This window comes from Neopelma chrysocephalum, unplaced genomic scaffold, assembly GCF_003984885.1.
Source record: "Neopelma chrysocephalum unplaced genomic scaffold, ASM398488v2 Primary Assembly neopelma1_68, whole genome shotgun sequence".
Taxonomy (NCBI): Eukaryota; Metazoa; Chordata; class Aves; order Passeriformes; family Pipridae; genus Neopelma; species Neopelma chrysocephalum.
Genome location: NW_020897727.1, coordinates 2,004,037 through 2,026,143, shown reverse-complemented (window position 1 = coordinate 2,026,143; position 22,107 = coordinate 2,004,037). Strand labels below are relative to the sequence as shown.

Genomic DNA, 22,107 nt, shown 5'->3' with positions numbered 1-22,107 from the left:
ATGAAAAATAGTACTTTTTTCACTTTCTTTTTTTTCATCCAGATAAAATACTTCATTGCCCATTTTGATGCACAAGCATAAACAAATAAAATCCCACTGTTAGTATTCAGCAGCCGAAGTAGGACCAATCATTACTTTGGAAAATTGAGGCTTTGAAGAAAACTTTCACATCAGCTATAGTCACCTGCTTCAAAGTTTAACTTTCAACTTCAAAAAAAGACCAAGCTAGAATTTTCTTGAAAAAATTGCATGCTGCTTTTTAATCACATTTTAATGGCACAAAATTAGTATATCTGTCCCAAGACATACTAAGAAATAGCAGCAATGGAATTTGACAATAAGATTTTTGCACTTAAACTGCCTTATAACCAAGCAGCAAATCTTCACAGTACGTCTCAGAAAATCACGTAGCAAAGGTAAATAATCAGATATTTAAAAATTAGGCTACCAGTGTTCAGAAACAACCATCCAATTCTTAAAACCTCAGAACTAGTCGATATTTGCCACTTTTTAATTATTTTTTTTTCTGGACCTTCTGAGATTAATCTAAAGATTTCTTGAGTCTGAAACTCAAAACCAGTTCAACTGAATGACTGCTGGAATATTTACAACAGTACTGGTAGATGGAACTTCTTACCCACACAAGACTACGTACTCTGTCTTCATGGATTAAAGGCAAAATAGTTATCCACTATCATAATTTCCAATTTTTTAATGACCTTTAGAGAAGAGAAACAGACTTGCATTGCTGAAGAACACATACAGGTACTAAGATGGACTATAAAAATTTGCAAGCATTTCATGTATCTCTCTGAAGGGCTGCTTAGCTCCACAGCCCAAGCACTTTTTGAAAATGAAGCTTTTATTGAGATCAGCAAGAACGGGATATTTTTAGAAACTTGGGAATTGAGATAGATACCAGTTAGCACAGCACAGAGGTGATGAAGCAGATGATTACCTGATGTGCACTCACAAAACACCCACATCAAGACAAACCATCCAATAATTCTCTCTTCTAGAGACTGTTAAAGTTCCAGATGTGGATTGTTTCATCACCTCTTTCAAACACTTAAAGGCCTTTCCCTCCCTCTCCACCACCACCAAGGAAACACACACCACTTGTGAAAGAAAAACTACGTAATCTCTTCACATTCACTACAAGATTCTAGATAACTATCTACCATCTATAAATCTCATTTCTAATAGTTTTCCAACACAAAATTAGACTTCAGACATAAATTTTCTTTGCTAGCTGTTATGCAAAACTCCAAAATTGTTATTGAGCCTGTAGGTAACTATCACATCTGTGGTTGCTTTGTCCAGAGTCTCACTCTGTAAGCCTCACAGAATACATAACACAACTTCAGTATCACACGTTTAGGAATCTAAGGAGGAGGCCTAAAAGAACAACATTAAACAAGATTAAAAGTATAAGCAACCCCATGGCCCCTGTTTCATCCCACCCACAGCATATGAGATTTAGTATCAACTCTGAGCCTTAAAATTGACTACTGCTCCTTTGTCCCCACCGCTATGGGAAAGCTGCCTCAGCACCTCAGACCTCTGGAAGAGAAAGCCTTTCCTCATTCCCATTCTAAGCTCATAGCCAGTGTTTGTACAGCCACATTTGGAACAACACTGTTTTCTTTCTCCACCTGCTGTTTGCAGTATTGCCATTAGGGCCTAAATACTTTAAAGTCCCTTATGTCTTCTTTTCTTAAGAAAAATAAATTCTCCAACTCCAAGGTACTTATAAAAAAAAATAAAAAAATAAAAAACACAACCAAAAAAGCAATCCTTTGCTGACAAACCTGCAATTTTATGTGTCAGTTCTTTCACACTTCAGAGATGAAGATTATCTACACCTTCTCAGCTGAATGTAGTATTTTCCTTCATTTTTGTTTGGTATCTAAGCCGGAGAAAACATAATAATCATTCATTTTTTTAGTAGAAGTGCAGACGAAACCAATTGTAGACCATGTTTATGATTTCCAGTGAGGCAAATGTTTTGCTTCTGGTAATGATGAGAGGCCTGACAGATCTGGTGCTTTCCAGCAGCCGGCGTTAACGCTTACCAACATTACAGCCAGGAAGGTAGCACCTATCATCAGTAGCACCTATTCCTTTTTGTTTTGTCAGCAGGTGGCTTTATCCTTTTAGGAAATGAATGGTTCGGTACCCAAGAAACTACTATTTCAAAATAAATCCTCTGAGTTGAATTTTCTCAGTAAGTTTATGAAGCTCAATTCAAAAGCAGACACAACTCTCTTCTTCAAAGGGCATATACACCTACATGGAAGAGCAGGATTGTACCCTTTCCTTTTGAATCCACAGAAGATTTTCACGAAGTAAGGATGAGAAAGAAAAAGTTGGAGTATGTTTTAAATCAGTTCTTACATGAAGTTCAGTTTGTTTCTCTCACTGACTCATTTTTTTTAAGATAAACATAAATCAGCTTCACAGGGAAAACTTCAGTAGTTGGGATCAATAAGCAACTGCCTTGCTCTAGCATACATAGTGAGATTCATCATCTAAAACCCTGTTACTTCTTATTCAAAGATCCCTGACAACTAGAGTTTCAGAAAACAAAAAGGCTGTAGGTAGGAGCTCCCTTGCTTGGGTGCCATAAGCCAACAGAATGAGGAAGCTGAGACGAACCTCTCTCTTTCTTTTGATAAATTAGAATCAAAGATCAGTTCTTCAAAATGTAGAGGAAATTTTTAAATGCAATTAACATGTATTTTCACCGTCTCCTCCCCCTGCTGACCCATCCACCCCTCAGCCAAAAAAACCCCAAAACACAAAAAAAGACAAACACCACCCAGAACTACAAGAAGTTTAGGAACTCAGACAGACTGAAAATACTTGATCCTCAAACTGTAAATGTTTAGCAGTGTTCTCTAGCCACCATTCCCTCTTTCTCCTCAAGGTGAGGAGAGTCCTTTCTCCATTCTTCTTTTAAATCAACAAATGGCCATTCCCTTTGGCAGCAGAGAGCACAATGACTGCTTCCTACCACAGAAGTGTGGATGATGAAGTAAGACTCTTAAGACTCAACAAAATAAGAAGAAATGGAAAAAACCTTGAAAAAAAAAAAGAAAGTAAACAAGTAAAAAGGAAGTAGGAGATTAAAGATTTTTCACTGTCAACATTCTGTGCCAGATTTGCAGTGCATTGCTTGTACTCACTGTAGCTGCAATGTTTCAATCTGAGTTCATGAATACAATTTTCCTTCAAGGGAATCATTCCTTTTTTTATTTTCACACTTATTTTAAAAGAAAAAAAGTTACATCTGGGGGGCAGAAAGCAAGATGTATCCTTGATATCAGGTCTCACCCATGCAGAGAATAAATGAAACTCAGAAGATTTAAATGTTTTATTTAGTCTAAAATAATATGGATAGATATTTATAGTCTTATGATTTCTAGACTTTATCCTTTCATATGCATTTAAAATACTCTATTGATGTCATGGTATTTTAATGGAGTCCTTTTTGAGTCACAGAAACACTAAGAATGAGGCATAACAACAATGTTCACCTGCAGTTAGTCATAATATGAATCAAGCTCTTTATCATCACTGTCTCTCACTTATGCCTTGTGATGGAATAACCTTAAAAACTTTTATTTAGAAATAACTCTGCATAAACACACAAATAACATGGAATATGATGCAGAGTGAGCTACAGTGGAACTCAGTTAATCAGCAATCCAAAAGCTACAAGAAATGGTAAGGAGCCCCATGATCTCCAAAGAAGATGTATATATCCTAATGTTTGTATTCTGTACAGGAGCAAAGTGCCTCTCCCCACATTTTCCAAGCAGTGAAAGCTTGTTAGAACTGGTGCAGACCAATACACATTGTTTGTGCTTTAAAAATGTGTGACTGTCCAAGAGTCACGTTTTCGATTTCACATTTATTAGTTACACATATTACAAGTGATAGATGCCAATTTTCTTTACAAAAACCAACACAAAGCTCAAAAAAACCTCCTTTAATATGCTATCAACTGAAGAATCAGGATTCTTTTCTGGTATGTAAACTCTCCACCAGACTATTAACAGAAGGGCAAGTTCTGAGACCTTCCTTGAAAAATTGCTATTTGCTAGAGACAAGAATACAGGGAGATAGGCAGCACACTCGTATGATATGTTATCGCCAGCAATATATTTGTGCTGATAGAAGTCAAAGCCAATCTTCACCATCCCTACTCAAACACATTCTAGCACAGAAGACAGAAAAAGGCTGCTATCCTATCACAAGTTGTTTGCCAACTAAATTTAGAAAAAACAGTTTGCTACTTAAGCCTATAGTTGCAGACTGAGGCAAAATAAACACAGAAGCTTACACTACCATTCTATAGCTGTTTTATAGAGAAGAATTACAAGTAGAAGAGCAAGATTGATCTCTAAGCTGTACACTGGACATATCACACATCTGTGCATGCACAACACTGAAGTGCTGTTTGTTTGCCTACTTGAGTAGGTGTTTAATGAACAGAACTATGTTTTCCTTTCATGTGATCTTTGATTAATCGCTCTGAGTCATATTTAGCCCTAGATTACACTGCCTGTCTTTCACCTCATTCAGTCAGAACTGCACAGACCATGAAATTCTGTTCCAGTTGTGGGTGGCTCCAAGAATGTCAGGTTTTTGGTATGTGCTATGAGCCAGCGAGGCCAAGCCAGAGCAGGCAGCAGAGCCGAGGGGAGATGAGAAAGCCACCCAAGGAACGCGCTGACGCAGAGCACGGTCCGAGGGTCCTCATAGCAAAGACACCCACAAAGCTGATTCCAAAAAGGAAAAATCTCAGAAGCAAGTCATCATCTCCCTAAGGCATGATGGTTGGGAGAGCATGGGGCGCTGAACCACTGCACTGAAGCCACTGATGTACAGTGATTCAAAGAGCACTTGAAAAGGACCACGGTAAGACAACCATCAGAACTGAGAATGCACACACGGATGGCTTGTCAAATCCTTGAAACAACAGTTGCAAGAAGCCATACAACACCCAGTGCACCTTACAAGCATCATCCAAAACCCCTGCACAGCACTATTATGTTAAAAAAGGCTTAGATGAAGGTATGAGAAAGAAACAAAGGCAGCTTTCCTTACCAGCACTTCTGCTATGTCATAAACAACAGGTAGATCTCTATCATGGAAGCAGTGATGCAAGCCACTGTTTGGGAAGCCAGGCTGCCTTGTGTGACATAATATCTGATTTACCACTCCACATGCACTCCTTGGGTCTCAGCTGCACCACCATGGGAGCATAAAGATAGCTTTGAGTAGGTTTTAAAAATGTCAGGACAGGACAGCAGAAGCATCTGTTAAATTCTTTCATTTAATAATATCTTGAACTTGCTAATTATTTGGCAGAGTAAAATAAATTGATACAAATTACTTCATTTTATCATTAGAAATACAGTTACTGGACACCCTCATAAAACACAAACAGAAAGTCACATAGGCATAAACATATTATTTACTCTAGTGATTGCTTTGTAGTGCAAATCTATTCTAAGCTCTTGTGTTTGCACCTGACAATGTGTTTACACCTCTGGTATGTCCAGTGTACAGTCTTGAAATCAGTCTTGTTTTTACTTTCAATTCTGCTGTGTAAAAAGAGCAAAGAATGCATTGTAAAATTCTGTTTATTTTGCAACATGTATAGAGGAGGCTTTTCTTAAATCTAAGGTTAATGTATTTCAAACTGTATCAAGCAAAATAACAGGAGAATCATGTTGGGCTGTGGTAGGAAATCATAACTACCAAGTTTTTTCCTACAACAGATAAATAGCATGATATCCACATATTTACATGACTGCCTAGTATCATCATCATTTCATCCTCACGCTTACCAAGAACCCATAAAAGTAACAGCATTAACCTACTAGAGCAAACAAAATTATTGTTTTTCCAGGCCTAATAAAATTCTTCTTTATTTAAAGAAAGCAAATAGAGGACTGCTAATTCCCTATCAGGTAAACAGTTTATTGATAAAAGTACAGTTTAACAAAAGTACCTTTATTAATAAGAAAGTAATACTGAACTACAGCATCCTAAACCATTCAAAAGTCAACCATCTGTATAAGCCATATAACTATAAAGAGAGTAGCATAAAAAGAACAGCAAATGAATATGATCTGCTCTGGAAATAAGCTACTTCAACATTCAGCAATTGATTCCTGCATGGTTTTAACACCATTTTTCATATCAAAATTAGACAGTTAATCAATATTGAGGTGCTTGAATATGTCCTGAACCTACAAACCTTTATATAATTCAGTGACTTTGAATACAGAAGTTGTCCCATTGGGAACAGAAAGGATGATTCATAAAGCTCAGGTTGTTTCCATGCACAGATTCCTTACAAAAAAACAAAACAAAACAAAAACCAAACAACAATAAAACCACACCACAAAACAAACCAAAAAACCCCCTACTTTATTACTTTGGATGTATAAAGCTATTTAGATTTTAGGTCTCTATCTAGATAATTTTTCTCATATTAACTGCTTACAGAATTACAGGATAAACTATATCCACTTGAAGTGCCAAACACAGCAGAGTTTCTCTTGAAAAAAATCATAAGGAAAGCAAAAGGAGAGATGAAGACATCTTGCCTCAAGTGACCAAAACCATATGCATAAAGACTTCATTTTCCACAAAACCTACCATACCAGTAATGTTATGTCTTTGCAACCTTTTGTTAGGTTGCCCAGTTGATCAGAACTCTTCAGAATATTCAATGCAAAGAAAGAAAATCCAAACGTGTCTGTCCAAGAAATATTCTGTGTTTACATAACAATTTTACAGAACCATCAATACATACTTGGTAAAGCAGATGAGGAAAGTGAGGAGATACCCATGCTGTGCCTCTGCAGCTCTCACCTCAGCCAGCAGCTAGGACCTCTGGTCCCTTATTTCAGAGGTTGTCGGCCCAAATCCTGGCATTTCATCCCAACACACAGCTCGTTTTTAACTTCACTATGTCACAATCCACTGTATTTCATATTAGTTTTAGCCCTCACAAGTCTTTGGCCAGGAATGATAATACATGGCTGCAGTGACCCAGACAGTAAGAAGGGCTATGACAGCAAAAATAAAATATGGCATTGGTAACAATTTCTGCCACGAAATGCCAAGGGCAGGTCTGATCTAATGCCCATGCTAAGTAACTGAAAGATGCCCACACTGAATGAGTCTCCTATTAGCATAAACAAGGCTGAAATACAAAGGTAAAGGGAAAAAAAAACAAAAAAGAAAACAGAATAGATTTCTATTGATGATTTTTTTTTTCTAAATCAAGCTTAAAGGGACATTAAGGGATACTTTCAACTTGCAATTTTTGAGAATGGACTGCTTTTCTTTTCCCTCTTGCTTTTTAACAAAACGAGCTGCTGGGCAAACCGGTCATGCAGGAGTAAACAGTGAACACTGACACCAAGAGCTAGCAAATGAACTACACAGATTGAAAACTAGATGAACTCTTTGTTTAAAACTTTTTTCATTTTCAATTATAAATTAATATTGTCTAGTTTTAGTAGCACACCTTTCTCCAACAGAGTTCAGTCTGTAGCACTGGCCAATCATACTTCCAGCACTCCAATCATAAGACTCAGTTATTTTTAATGTGATGAAAATAGTATTTTCAGCTAATCTGCCCATTACTATGAAGTGTCTGAAGAAGTTCATGAAAACATCTGTTCAGCTATTCAAGGTACCTGAGCAGAAGCAGCTGTGTAATAGTCTCCCTTTTTGGTTTTGCTAGTTAAGCAGCCCTGTAATGCCTGTGTTTTTCAATATATTGTTTCAGGTATAAACAGAGAGAACACATTCAAAACAGAATTTGGACTGTTTTGACATGTGCTAACATGCAGTGGAAAAAATATGAAATAGAAATCTTGTTACAAAAATAAATAATGAATAACCTGGCAGCAAGCATGATCTCATCAAAGTCTTCATCTGAACAGAGCACAGAGGCAAAGACCAGAAGGCTCTTGTGTGACATTGTTATCTAAAGTCCTGATTAGATTTTCACCTCAGAGTTCTCAATTTTGGTAGCAATCATCGCAAAGATACTATGGTGACTGGCACTCTATAAATACATCACAGACAGGTACCAGTACAGAAGATGACGATCAGATAAGAGTTTGAAGCATTTGAAAATTCAACCCTGCCATTAGGTCTGTATAACAGTACTCAATTTTACAGCGGTGGAAATGTGATTACAGATAAAAAGGTAGGATTAGTGCTGTACAAATTCTTCTCCTCTTAAATTAGATTATCATCATTCAACAGCATTACTTAGGTTTTTAGGGAGTGTCAGAATTCAACAAATACATAGGCATGTATTAACTGTAAATTTAATAAAAGCTGCAGCACAAACCACAGGTCACAGATTGACTGGCCTTGCTTTGTCAGACACTGCACAAAACTGCAACAAATGAGTCACACAACTGACAGCCGATGCAAGCCACCCTCATCTCCAGTATCTGCCAAAGAACAGAAGCTGTTATTTCCCGTGTTTCTATTTTAGATTTTATTAGAAAATCCTGATAATTCCTTATCAGGTTCGGCTGGACTCGATACCTCTGCGTGAAACACAACATTTGATGCAGGTGATACTATGGGAATGAGGCTCTTGACAACCCAGTGGATTTAGTCAATGTTTCCTCACTCCAGAGCCAGACAGTGAGTGGGTGTCCATGTCCATGGCATGCACACATCAGAGTTGTAATTGCTAAAAAATATCATTATTTTAAAAAACACACACACTTGTCATTTCCACACATACCTTAAGTACTCCAAATATCTCTAAGCATTAAATTTAAACTCTTCGTATATTACTGTACATTATTACAGTCATCTTACTAAAACCCATTGTAAAGAAAATATCTAAAAAATATTTTAAACATCCACTTCTACTAAGCATATTCCATATACGAGCAACTCCCTATGTCTTGATAACAAACGGTACATTCTTTAGAGAAGTTGCACAAAAGTGTACACTGCACAATCCAATCAGTATCATTACAAGTGCTCATTCTGAGCAGCACAGGTTCTTGCACAGTTGCTACCTTTGTCATACAAGGGTTTCCTTTCACAGCCTGCTCTTCAGCTACATCATAAAACCTCTGGGGTGACTGCTCCTGAAAAACAGTCTAATGCAAGATAGGGTCATGACAGAAACTATAATTTGCATTCTGGTGGACATACTCATATGATCATTGCACTTCCTCTTCCAAGGACTAAGCATCATATATCCAACACTTCTAGTTCTGGATTAGACGGTCAAATATTTTGGGATCTATTTTGCTCCCTAGCAGTAGTTGCCTGCATAGTCCTGAGGTTTTGAGATACCTGAGGCAGGGGGCAGCTGCTCTGGGAAAGAAGCAGTTCAGCACACTACTGTGCCAGAAGATCAGTAGAAAATACTGAAGATAAAATGCCATTTACTGAGTTGATATTGCAACAGGAATTTCCAAATCCCTCACCTAAACTGTCTCCAGCAAGACCTATACTTGTGTCTCTGCTATGCATCTCCACTTTAGGGAGCTCCTTGGTGCTTTCTACACCCTCCCATCACCTGAGGCCACCTCTGTCAGGGTCAGGCTGTAGGTACATGTATGACCACAGCACACAACAGCCTTCAGTCACCAGAGACCACCCCATCTGCACCAGAGCAGAGCCCAGATGTAAATGAGCATATTTGCAGGGCAGATGATGAGTGAGCATGGAGCTTTCTATCTTAACAGCATACATGCACCCATTGTCTCTCACCATCTGCTATAGGAGAGGAAAACCTATGCATATACAGCCACACTAAATTTGCAAGAGTGATTTTCAATCGTTTGCATAACTGTAATCCATTTTTTCCTAAGAACACACACTAACAGGAATGACTTAGAGCCCCAGTTTAGCATACCACTAAACTACTGCTGTCTTTGCTTTACCTCTGGAAGAACAAGATAAACTTCCCAAGCTTCCTTTGTAAAATGAAAAATATTTCAGCCAAAAACATCAAGCTCTGACATTCTCATACGTATGCAAGTGCCTAAATTAAGGTATGTATGTTTGAAATTTGTATCCTTCAAGGACAATCTGTGCAGGAGAGATAAACATTATAAAATGTAGACGGCTAAATAATGAAGTAAGAATTCTGGAATTTAATATAATGATAACTCAAGCACTGAGCTGTATGTGTTTAGGTTTTGGAGTTTTCTTTCCCCCTTTTTTGAATTGCATTTTAAGAATTACAGTTCCTTTAACAAAAAAAAAAATGTATGTGCTAGGATGAATAGTAGTTCCCTAAATATTTTTAGTACAAGACATGTAATTTACTCAATAAGTGAAAAAGTTTGTTTAGAAAAAGCTACTCAACTGTAGTGAATGTCCAAAATCATTCTCCATCTGCAGAACCATAAAAGGGCTCAAAACAAAAGCAGAATGTTTTACAACAGCTGGTCTCTTTCAACTTTCTGAAATTTTTATAGCTGCTTTTTGGTGAAATTTTTTTTAGCATACCACAGCAGGATTCTTCTAGAAGCAGGCAGCCCATGACTTCACTTGTGCAGTTCCACAAAGCAGAGGTGGATCACTGCTATCCCGAACCACCACAGGCCAGACACATGCAGGGTCAAGTTGTGTACTCTCACACCAGGACTGAAAACTTATCAAATATGGCCCTGATCCAGCAAAGCACTTAAGTACATGCTTTACTTTAAACATGTAAGTAATCCTATTAGAGTAAATGAGATTCAGCATAAACCACTGGACTGAATCTCAGAATACCTTGGTTGTGGCCCTGATTATGTCAGCGACCGACTGTGTAACCTTGGACAAATCACTATACTTCTGTGTCTTTATTTCCTCTTTTGCCCTCTACACGTGTACACCACATTGCAAACCATCTCAACAAAAATAATGCCAATGAATCTTCTAGAAACTGCTGGAGTACAAACGATAATAGGGATACTTACGTACATCACTCTGTTTTCAATTGCTTGTCATATACTCAAAAGTAATGCTCCTCCCAAAAAAACACAAAGTGAGATCCCTTACCCTTAGGTCTACTTATCCAGTACTGACAACTGATTTCAAAAGCACAGCATTGTTCTTAAGCAACAGTGGGGATGGAATGCAACTGAAGGGTACCTGCAGGTCAGGGCCAGGACAGCTCCTGGGCCTGCTCCAAGCCCAGGACTCAGGCTGCAGTTCCTCTCCCACCACTGACCCTTGCTTACTGGGCACCCTGAGATCCCAAGTCCTGCCTGAGGATTCACAGGTCAGTCTGCCACATTCCTGCTGGTGCTGTATCTACCGAAGGAAAAAAACCATACAGTCCTGGGAAATTCTGTTTAAAGCATGCAGGTGGAAGGCAGCATTGTCTCACAATCCATTTGCACTAAAAGGCTTTATGTTTGATATTTTTAGACACTGTGATACAAGATAAAATCTTCCACACGTAAGCCATATGCCATCAACTCTATGTCTTAATGATCCTGAGAATATTTTCACATAAATAATTCTGCTTTTGCACCTATACACAAGCACAGAGTTTACTCTTGCCATCACACTGCTTCCCGGCAGTTGTCACTGGCAATGTCACTGTCACAAGGAGAATATGGATTCAGCTCCTAACAATGAAGCAGGCACGGATGAGTGGGCAGGATACTCAAATGAGTTTCAGAAAGACTTGAGGTGAAATACTGTCCCTAGTGAAATCAATAACAGTTCTCCCATTTACTTCAGCAGAGTAAATATTTCAGCTCTTTTTTTTCTGTGCCTTCTGGTCATCTCAGTGCCTAACACAGCAATCATTTATTTTCCTTAAGAACGCAGGGAAAGCGACAGAATACAAGAAAAGCAAGATAGGGAGGCAAGATTTCAAAATAAATGTACTCTTTTTATCACAGTAATTAAAAAACCCCAAAACTTACAATGATTCCTTTGGTTACAGATTATAAACAAGGCAGAAAATTAGATTGGATTAACAGAGTTAAGACCATCCTTTCTAGGAACTCATTCATGAACTCCTTCTCTGTCCTTGGAACACCTGTGTACCATGCTGCTGTTTTCCCAGCTGAGCCAATGAAGAGCTCACAGCAACAGCAACACAATTTCGCGTGTTGTCAGTCTGCTCTGGATTAGGCCTTTTGCATACAAAGATATCTATTATAAGACACAAGCATTATGAACTGCCCTCTGTTAATTAAAATATTTTCTGCTGCAGACTGGAAGCCTGGCCTGCAAGATACTTGCCAAAATTATGTTCAGGAGTACAGCAACTGAAACGTGTTTCTGTGCGGGTCAAAAGTTAGTTACTTTTGACTTTTCCTGAATGCATGCTCTGTCCTCATCGCATGATGAAGGGAAATAGAGTCAAAAGGTTATATATAACTGTGCACTTGCAGCAAGTTAAAGGCCACAATAAACTACTGGTTTTCAGAAGATATTAAAAATTTTGGACGTAAAAAATACATAAAAGAGAAGCCATACAGTAACCTGTACCTGAAAAAAATGCAAAACAAGAAAGTCACTAAACAAGTGAAATTTACAGTAAACACGCTGCTTGCCGGTAAGTGCTGCAAGTTTCCAAAATCAGCCGGCGTATCAGACAACAGCGGGCATTTACAATGCATTTGAGACCTCTCGGAGTGCTTAGCAGCGCTCAGAGTTAGGGCTGACATTTCATCTTTAATTCACGCTCCCGTCTCTTCCTCGATCCCGGACTAACAAAGCCGCGCTCCCGGAGCCCCGCGCAGGGCGCATGCGCGAGGCCGGGCCGTGCATCGCCACTCACGGCGGGGATGGACAAGGGGCGGCCACCGAACCCCTGCCAAAACTTCAGCATCCACCGGCCAGGGTGGACACGAGCGACAGAACAGTCCACCCACGACACCTATTCACAAGCAATCTCTCTAGGAGAAAGTTTTCTCCAGCTACTATTTGAACCCACATTACTTCTCTCTCTGAAAGTGATCTTTGTATTTCGGCAAACTTTATTCGTTTGGAAAGGATTCTTTAAAAAAACCCAGGGTTTAACATCAGCTTAGACTTCGCGCAGCACCCTTCTTTCCCCCAGCATCTCATGCAGTGCCTCACAAAAGGCCCCAGAGGTTGGACAAACATAGCACCAGGAAAAACACAGTGTGAAAGGGATCTTTATGTGCATGTGTGAGGGCCCAGTGCTAATAGCTCAATGTGCTATTGACACATCACAGTGCAAACAGCTAAGTCTTTTTCAAAATAGCATGAGTCACAGTGTCATTCTTAACTTTGCCTTTCGCAGATTTGAGTAATTTGTGAAACAAATCATCCCCGTATTATTAAAACATATTTCTGTAAACGAACGTAGACACTGGGAAATGACTATTGCTTCTGACTGTAACGTTTACTCCAAACGCTGCACATGCCGCAGAGAAGGTGCGAATAGACAGAAGGGGTACTGCAACTTCTCTGACAACCCTCGCCAAACCAGAGCGTTAGTTACCTTCCCGCGCCAGCAGCTGATGTACTTTTAGATAATACTCCCATTTGTATAATCCTCTAGTTAGAAACTGGCCATAACGGAGCCGGAATGAGCCGAAAGAACAGAGCAGATGAAGGCTCCTTTCCCTGCTCGCAGGGCCGCCCGAGCCCCACCGGGCTGTGCCCGACCCGCCGGGGAAAGTTCGGCAAGTCCCAACCCCACCGCGAACGCTGCGCGCTCCGGACCCTTTGTTCCCGGGCCACGGGGAGCAGGATCGGCTCCCCGAGCTCCTCCCGGCTCTGCCTGCGGTCCGCACCCATCAGAACTGCCCGAGCACCGGCCCGAGGGCGGGTCCCGGGGGGCGAGCCCCGCCGGGGCCGCGGCAGGAGGAGGCGCTCGGCCCCGAGCTTCGGCCCCGCCGACCACAACTTTCCGTGCCCGGGTGTCCCCCGAGCCCGCGGAGAGCGGCACCCATCCCAGGCTCCGGGCATCCCCCAGCCCCGAGCCTCCCCGCCCCGACGGAGCACGAACTCCGGCTCCCGGGGAATCGGCCCGGGTAGCAGTACGAGGAATTAACACCCGCGGGAATAATCACCTTGTTGTAGTTGTAGTAACCCAAACACTGGGCAAAGTCCAGGTTAGAGGGGTCTCCGGGGAGCGCGCTGCCCGCCGTAGCCGGGTAAAATCTTACATCCATGCTGGAGATTTGGTCCAAGAAGTGCACTTGGAGAGACCGCCGGGAGGTTTAATAGATCCACCTTCAAGTGCCTTCCCCGGGGCAGGGGCACTGGCAAACCGCCGAGGGAGCGGAGCTGCGGGGCGCCGAGCCCGCCCGAGAGCGGGGACGAGCGAGGGCCGGGGGGCGGCGGGGACAGCGGGGGAAAGAGGCGGCGGAAAAGTGCAGGTAAACAAGGAGCAGAAGAGAGAAGGATGAGAGGAGAGGTGGGCGGCGGACCCCAGGTGGGTGCCCGTCCACCTCGGAGGGAGGAGGGGAGGGGAGGGAAGGAGGGAGGGCAGGGGAGCGGGAAGGAGGGAGGGAGGGAGGGCTGTTGTTTTTTAAAAGCTCAGTGCCAAGCCACGGGCTTTGCCTCCGCATTCAGGAGCAGCTGCTGTACACAAAGGAGCCACGCGCCCGGCGCGGACGGACGGACGGACCGGCCGCCGCTGCCCGCCCGACAAAGGCGGGGGGGACCGTCCCCGCCGCGGGGCCGGGGGAGCGGGGCACGGCGGGGCCGCCCCGGGCTGCCGGGGAGGGGGGCGGCTACCCCGGACTTGGTGCAACAGGGGCTGCGCTGGCCGGGCCGGGCTGCGGGGCGAAGTGCCGAGCGACCGGCGCCGCGCTGGCAGCGCTCCCCGGGAGGAGCGGCCGGGCCCGCGCCCCTCCCCGCCCCGCCGCGCCCCTCCCGCCGCCCGCCCGCCGCTCCCCCCGCCCGGTGCGGGGCCGGAGCGGGGACGGCAGCGGCAGCTGCCCTTCCCATGGCTGTCCTCGCTCCCCGAAGGTTCCAGGTGAGTAACTTTCACCGCTTCCACCAGTTTTCTGCCTTTTTTTTTTTTTTTTGGGTAACGCACTTTATCGATTGACACCGCTGCCTTGCTGCGTCAGGTTGGTGGCAGAAGAAAGGAGATTTTTCTAGCGTACTCTCAAGAGCAGGACTTTAAACCACAGTAGCCTGCCTCACAGAAACCTCCCCGAACTCGCAAAGTCTCTGAGTGGTGAGTCAAAGCAATCTGCTAATAACCCAAATTTGTTTAGCCAGTCATAGGCACTGCCCTGCCCTATCTGCTCCTTTGCATGGATCTTTCCTGACTCGCAATCCTGCTCCAGAACTTTTGGAGGAAACACTAAAGCAGCACAAAGGCCACTTAACCTCATTACTTGTGCCCTGCAGACAAGGTGCGAGGAAGAAGGATGAAAATATGCCTGTCACTCAAGGCTTCTGTGACAGGGAGAGCATCACCTTTTGGGTCTAGAATAGATTCCTGGGCAGTTATAATACAACTAAAAGTGCACCCCAGACTGAATTTACTCCATTTGGTTGCAAAATAGCAATGACAACACAACTATACAAGGTTTAACCCTACAACAGCAGGAAGACCTTCTCGGAAGGTCTCTGCATCTCTGCGTGGCTGCCAAGGACGGACATCCTGGTCTGATGCTCAGTCCCACTTCTGACTGATACCTGTCTCAAGAGCTTAGTGCCCCACGCTTCCTCTCTAGGCATGATTCTGCACAGTCTAGACACCTTGGGAGCAAACTGTAAAACAGTCAATAACTACAACATGTAAAAAGGGAACATCTTCCCAACTCCATTCCTAGAAATCTTATGTTCAATATTTATGGTTGCACAAGTAGTTCCTGGCAGCACAGGACATACCAGATCACCGTTATTCCAGATATTGATTCTGACATATCACACTTTGAAGTGAAGATCTCTAGTATGTACTGAGAGCAGAATTAAACACAGACACACATTTGTACTTACATGGAGTATTCAGAATTTAACTCTCTAGAAAACTGGGCAGAAAATGGGCAAATACTTCGATAGCAAAGATGATAGGCATATTCTGTCAAATAGCTAATCCAATTTCATATTCATTGTGTCAACCATTTTTAACCAAAGAGGAAAGAAAAACCTGCAAGATGTACTCTGTTGCTAGAAGGAAAATGGTTAAGGAACATACAATGCTGAGTGTTCACACACATCCCATACCTGTGGCAAAAATTATTTATGCTCCTGAGAGAAGCAAATTGTTCAGAAAAAGACACTGAAGCTGTTTCAGGATGCAGCATTGCATTAGAGCATTTCTTCAACACAGCGACGGAAAAGTGGTAATGTACAGGCACAGCAAACACATTTCAACTGAGGTTAATAAAGTAATACCTGCTTTGTTTTATTCCTTGGGTGACAAACATTTCCATAGACCCAAGCATACATGTTGGAATAAGCAGATTCTCCAGTAGAGAAACAGATCATTGGCATCAAGTTCTGGGGTGCTCTGCTGTATGAATACAGCTATTTCCAGACTGCCTATCTCTAGGTCTCTACACTTTTAATAAAAACCGAAAGCACATTCCCACTGAATCCAGAGGGAAACTACTTCAGTAAGGAACGAACAGCAAATTATTCCAAGTTTAGGATTTGGGTCCATTGCCATACTGAGCAGCCACTGAAAGGCTACAGACCTATGTGATATCTGGGCAGCACATGGCCTACTTTGGCTGCTGCACAGCTCCTTCCTGGCAGGGCAGCCCCAGCTGACCAGCCCAGCTCATCTGTTCTGTCCCACTGCTGGAGCAGTGGCCTCTGCTCTGGGGTCAGAAGTGGGAGCCTGTGGAGCAGAGGTGGCCGGCGGGAGGCACACCAGGTGCTCCATGGGCAGGCAGCTTCTGCCGCTGGGTTAGGAGGGTTAAGTTTAGGAGTGATGTAAATAACGATAATTTTAAGAATTCTCATGGGATATACAGTTTCCAACACAGTTGCTTCTGAAAATAAGAGTAATACCTCAAAATATTCCATTTTGACATCACTGGCTCAGAAAGGTAATGTAAAATTGAAATGGAAAAAGTGAGAGTTGAAAAAAGTGATTGTGCTCAAGTTCAGCAAAACACTTATCCCCAAAATAGAAATTAATGAAAAGTCTTGAAATACTGTTTATACATTTTTGAAACTAAAACATGGACATTTTATATTTCCAACAACAACAATAAAAATCCAGTCCCTGATTATAATCTTGCTTTGCTACCTTTGCCTAGTATCCAAAGTAAGTCTTTTGCAGTCTTTTAGGAAGACTACAGTGAAATGAATAAGTGATCTAAAATGATCTAAAGAAAAACTGAAGAGAAACTGGGATATCGCTAATTTATTTTTCTTTTTAAATAAAATGTGATTTTATGTGATATGGTACCAGAGAAAATTTTACAAACTAAAGAATTATGCAAGTGTGTGTTTTCCTTTCTCAATGCGTCTCTAACGTAGTAACCTCTGCTAGACTTTTAATCCATATACATGACGTCATACCTGTTTGTTAGTTACAATATATTTATCTCAGGAGTACATTAGAGATGGAATATGAGCCAAAGCATTTATAACTTTCTGTACATGATGCTTGAAAGGGGTCCAACAAATTCTTCTCTCAAGCTATTCTCTTTAGGTTCCTTCAGTAAAACTCTGGCTTTGGAATTCTACTTTTAATTTTTTTTTCTTTCAGAGTAGTTGGAAGTATGAAGTATTTGCTATTTTGAGTAAATATTCCCTTCTTTTCTACTGGTTTAATGAAAGCAAGTGGAAACCTACAGTAAGTGGAGTACTCCAGTAATTTCCCTGGTCCTGGGTAGCCTTGATTTCGAAGAAACATTTTGAAAAGCCCTGTTCCATAAAGGTTTGAATGTATGCCTACTGGTGCCAGCAATTATGATTCAGTCAGCAACACACAAACGGTGACTCTGTTCCATCTTCAGCTATACTTTCTTCTGACTCATCATCACAATTCAATTTTAAAAGCCATTAAGAACACTGAAACCGCTTTTCTGATGTAAGAACAGAAATTGTATTGAGTGAATCAGTCATATACAAACTTGAAAGTGTGCCTGCACAAATTCTCACTGCTGCCCAGAAACCTTTCAACTTGCACAGGTAAATAGAAATGTTCCAGTCCTGACTGATTCCCACAAAAGCCTGGTGAGGTTTTTTTGTACCAAGACAAACTGGTACCCTTTACAGCCTCTGCAAACCACTTCGCAAACCTTATGTCAGTCTACCAATATGTAACGTGGAAAAAGTTATCAGAGGCTCAGTAACTCTTTTTTGGTTGTCACTATACAGAAGTCAAAGGCAGTGGAAGATTTACTCCAACAAATCACAGGGTCAGGAAGGAACCTTAGTGATAAGAGCAAACACAGCAGGTCCCTAACACGTAAATGCTGAGATAGCCAGCCAAGTCCTCTACCAGCCCTGCGCCTCAGCAACCCCCTGTCTCTGGCCACACAGTTCCCTCCCACTGGCAAAGACAGCAAGCATGGAAGGGGGCAGGAAAATAAGGGAGAAGGGGTGGAACAAGCCAAGGCTGGACTGAAATTCTTTGTTCCAGTTTTACAGTGCAAAGTCAGCATTAAGAAGACCTGAAATTCATATCCACAGTGCAGGGTCCATGTGTATTGCCCCAGCCCATTCTGCGGGTTTAGGGGAAGGTAGTTGGATTTACCCTGGGCAGTGAGTGGGAGTAACAACCAAATTCTCAGGAGGTTCAATAAGAACTTTTACTTGCAATCTTCAGAACATTCAAGTAGAGTAAGGTACTTGGCAAATTTGAAAATATTCAGACAAAATAAGTAAGGCACTTTGCAGACCTTAACTCAGCAAACTTTAACTTATCCATCCACAACAAGGCACTTGGTAGAATTCTTTGGTCTGCCTTACAAGACATTTTGTGAAGAAGGAGGTAGGAGAAGAAAGAGAAAGAAAAGGGGAGAGAGAAAAGTAGAAAGTCATCACCTTAGAATCCAGCGTCCTCTCAGCAGCTTCCCAATCCCAGGCAGGGAGCTTAGCCTCAGCATCCCTGTCACTGTCCTTGGATCTCCTCTGGTCCTCTGGGGCCCTCCCCAGATGCACCTGTGCTTCCATGTTTCCCGTGGGGCCGACCCCTTCCTACAGTCTCCTGCACCATGTCTGTTGGCTTCTGTAAGAACTGGGAGAAACAAGAAGAGATGGAGGAAGATGGCATCCATGATGTCACCTGTTAAGAAAGTCTTAGCCCCTTCACCCCAGAGCACATGTGCAGGATGGAAGGATACAAAACAAAAGGCGTGGAATAGAGAAGGAGAAAATAAAGACAGCACCGATCAGGCCTGGTTTAGAAACGAATCTAAAGGCTCCTCAAATCAATAGAGACTCCCTTTAATTGATTGCAATGGGCTTTGAATTAGACCTATATTCTACTTATCAAGTACAGCTGCTGAGAATCAATGATATTTTGACTTACCCTTCAAAGCAACAACTACACTGGTAACTTTTGGCTAAGAAAAAGTACAGTAAGTAGCATATTAATTCATTAGAGTTTGTCTCACTGAAGTCCACTTCTCATTGGATTGTAGAGTCAGCTGGCATTTATAAGTGATCAGGCAGGCATGAGTATCCTATATAAATGAGGCCATAAGGAAAATACTTTTGTTCTTAACATTAAATCAGATCAAATATTCATTGATATCTACATTTCTCAGCAAGTATCTCAAGCAGAGATCAATAAACACTTATTAGTCACTGACTACGTTTCCTGCAGTAAAGGAAGAATTTTCAGCCAGCAGATCGGAGAAGCTGAATAATCAGGGGAGCTGCAGTTTAGTGCTTGTCTGCCAGATGATCATTTACCTTCTCTTTGTCTCAGTTGCTACAGCTAGAGAACTACAGATCAAAGGATTTTTTTAAAACTATTTTTATAGCCATTCCTTATAAATACAAATCACTATTTCAAAATACAAGTATGTATTGTTGCAGGGAAAAAAACCATCACAACTGCAACGTTTTGGTTTGTGAAAATTCTATTTCTTTCAGGCCCAAGTCAGGAAATGCATTACACTGTGAAACTGGGAAAAAAGTAAAATTGTTAAACTTCTCAGACATTTACATGGGCCTGCTTTGATGTTCCTGTGGATTGCTGAAGTCTCTTACCTTACCTGAAGTATTTTACCACCTCAAATCACATAAAATATTTCTAACCATATTCTAGCAGAAAAACAGGTGTTTGAGTTGTTTAGAGAGCAGAGACAACCACTAATACTGTTGACCTATGTTACAGCAAAAAGGTTTCTGCTGCTTTAAAGAAAGTATTCCACAATCTTCCAAAATAACCCGTGTGTAATGGACAATATAGGATTACTTTTTGGCAGAGTGAATATCCTGTTGCTATTGACTGCAGTGTTATAGTATCCTCACATACTAGTACACAGTTATTGTGAGATAAAGACCATGTTGAAAAACAAACTGACTGCAGTACTGAAAACAGAAAAGGAACTGTCCAGTAATATAAGAATTGACTTTAGGAGAACAATGACTGGAACAGTGTCGTTTCCAGATTAGCATTAAAGAATAAAATTAACTGAAACTAAGAAATTGTTGCAGTGTATTCCTTTCTTCCACAGATGCCATTTTAAAGCAAAACAGGAAAACTTGGTTAGAGATGGCACTGTATGTGTACGTGGATGTGAGTGTGTATATATATATATATAAAATTTATATCATCTGTAAATATAGGTCTGTGTGGTATGTTTCTGTTTTTCTTCTCCTGTCTCTCCACATTCATATATTTGTTGAATTTAAACTGCTGAAATTATTATAAGAGGGGCAGAAAAAAGCTACTTGCACCTGGTTTTTAAAGGGAAATTAGAAGGACAATGTCTACAGAAAGAAAAATATGCTCACCACAAGCAATCCCAGTTCTTTTAATTTCTGTGTTTAGAGGAATTTGTTCAGCAGAAACTTGCATTTTACAGTAGAACCAAGTCTAATTACTGAATGAATTATTTTAATGAAACATATCTGAAAAGTCTTAGTGAGATATGGTGAAGAATTTTTCCAGGTGAGAAAGGTTACATTTAACCCTTGTATCTGCAACAGATTCACTCATACATGTTTTCCCATTTTAATTTCCTTCAATGTTCTATTAGGTAATGAAATATACACATCCAGCTCTATAACCTCTGATGTATTTGAGGTGCACACATTGCACTACAAAGCACACACTCACCCTTGAGAGCTCTGTGGTACCCTGGGGAGAAGGGGAGCAGTGCCCTGGCTGTCCCTGGGAGCTGGGAAGGGGGTTGTGTACACTCTCAGTGACCACAATGACATCCTTTGTTGGTGGCTGTGGAAAGGATGGGCTCTTGATCATCTCTTGGAAGCCAATGAAGGACTTGATGAGACCCTGCCAAGATATAAGGTAAAAAGCTATGTATAGTTTGACAGTCGTGCCTTAAAAACAGAAGTCATTATTTAAAAATACTGCTATCATCATGTCCCTTTTAAATGTTACAGTGAGTTACCATGATATTAATGTCACACCTTCTACTAGCACTTGTTATTACATAAAATAGCGATCAGTTCTAGAGAATACAAAGATATAAACAAAATTTGATAAGACTGTAGACATACAGCTTTATTTGGATAGATCAGATCCATACAATAATTGGGAATAGTCTTCCAAAGGACCCATTAGTTATCCTTTAGGTCTCCTAATTAATGATGTAGTCTTCTGAGAGCATATTAATAACACTGGTATTAATAGCAGCATAATTCTAGCTGAGGATTAAAAAAATTGAAGCACTATTTTATAAGGACTTGTACAATCGAGTTTGGGACTTAGTAATAGACACATACATAAGCTCATCAGATTAAAAATTAACAAACAGATTTCTGAAAGCATAATTAGGACTGCAATAGCTTCTCCAAACAAACTGCTGTACGTTCATTCAGGACTTTTGTTGTTATGAGCTTTTTTTTCTTCTGATGCCTCAATGGGCCACATTTTCGACATTGAAAAGCTGAAGACAGATTCCAGTTCTCTAGACAATTTCCTCAAGCTCATGAACAGTATGTGCCAAGCTGTTCTTAAAGAATCAGTCCTCGTTTCCATGAATG

The 22,107-nt window shown here is 41.2% G+C and overlaps 1 protein-coding gene across 6 annotated transcripts in view; it reads right to left on the bottom strand.

Annotated features, from left to right (window-relative positions):
* Positions 1–21,300, bottom strand: part of TOX3 (TOX high mobility group box family member 3) — a 79,839-nt gene extending 58,539 nt beyond the window's left edge. For 2 of the 6 annotated variants that reach the window (XM_027685182.1, XM_027685183.1), the window contains exon 1: positions 1,812–1,908. Coding sequence is in view for 4 of the 6 variants with exons in the window: in XM_027685177.1 (XP_027540978.1) it covers positions 18,970–19,098 (129 nt within the window). In the remaining 2 variants the exon portion in view is untranslated. Of the gene's footprint in view, positions 1–1,811; positions 1,909–14,072; positions 14,738–18,969; positions 19,223–21,217 lie in introns of those variants that run through there. The other 4 variants (XM_027685177.1, XM_027685178.1, XM_027685179.1 and 1 more) reach the window with 4 other exon arrangements.
* Positions 21,301–22,107: the final 807 nt, after the last annotated feature.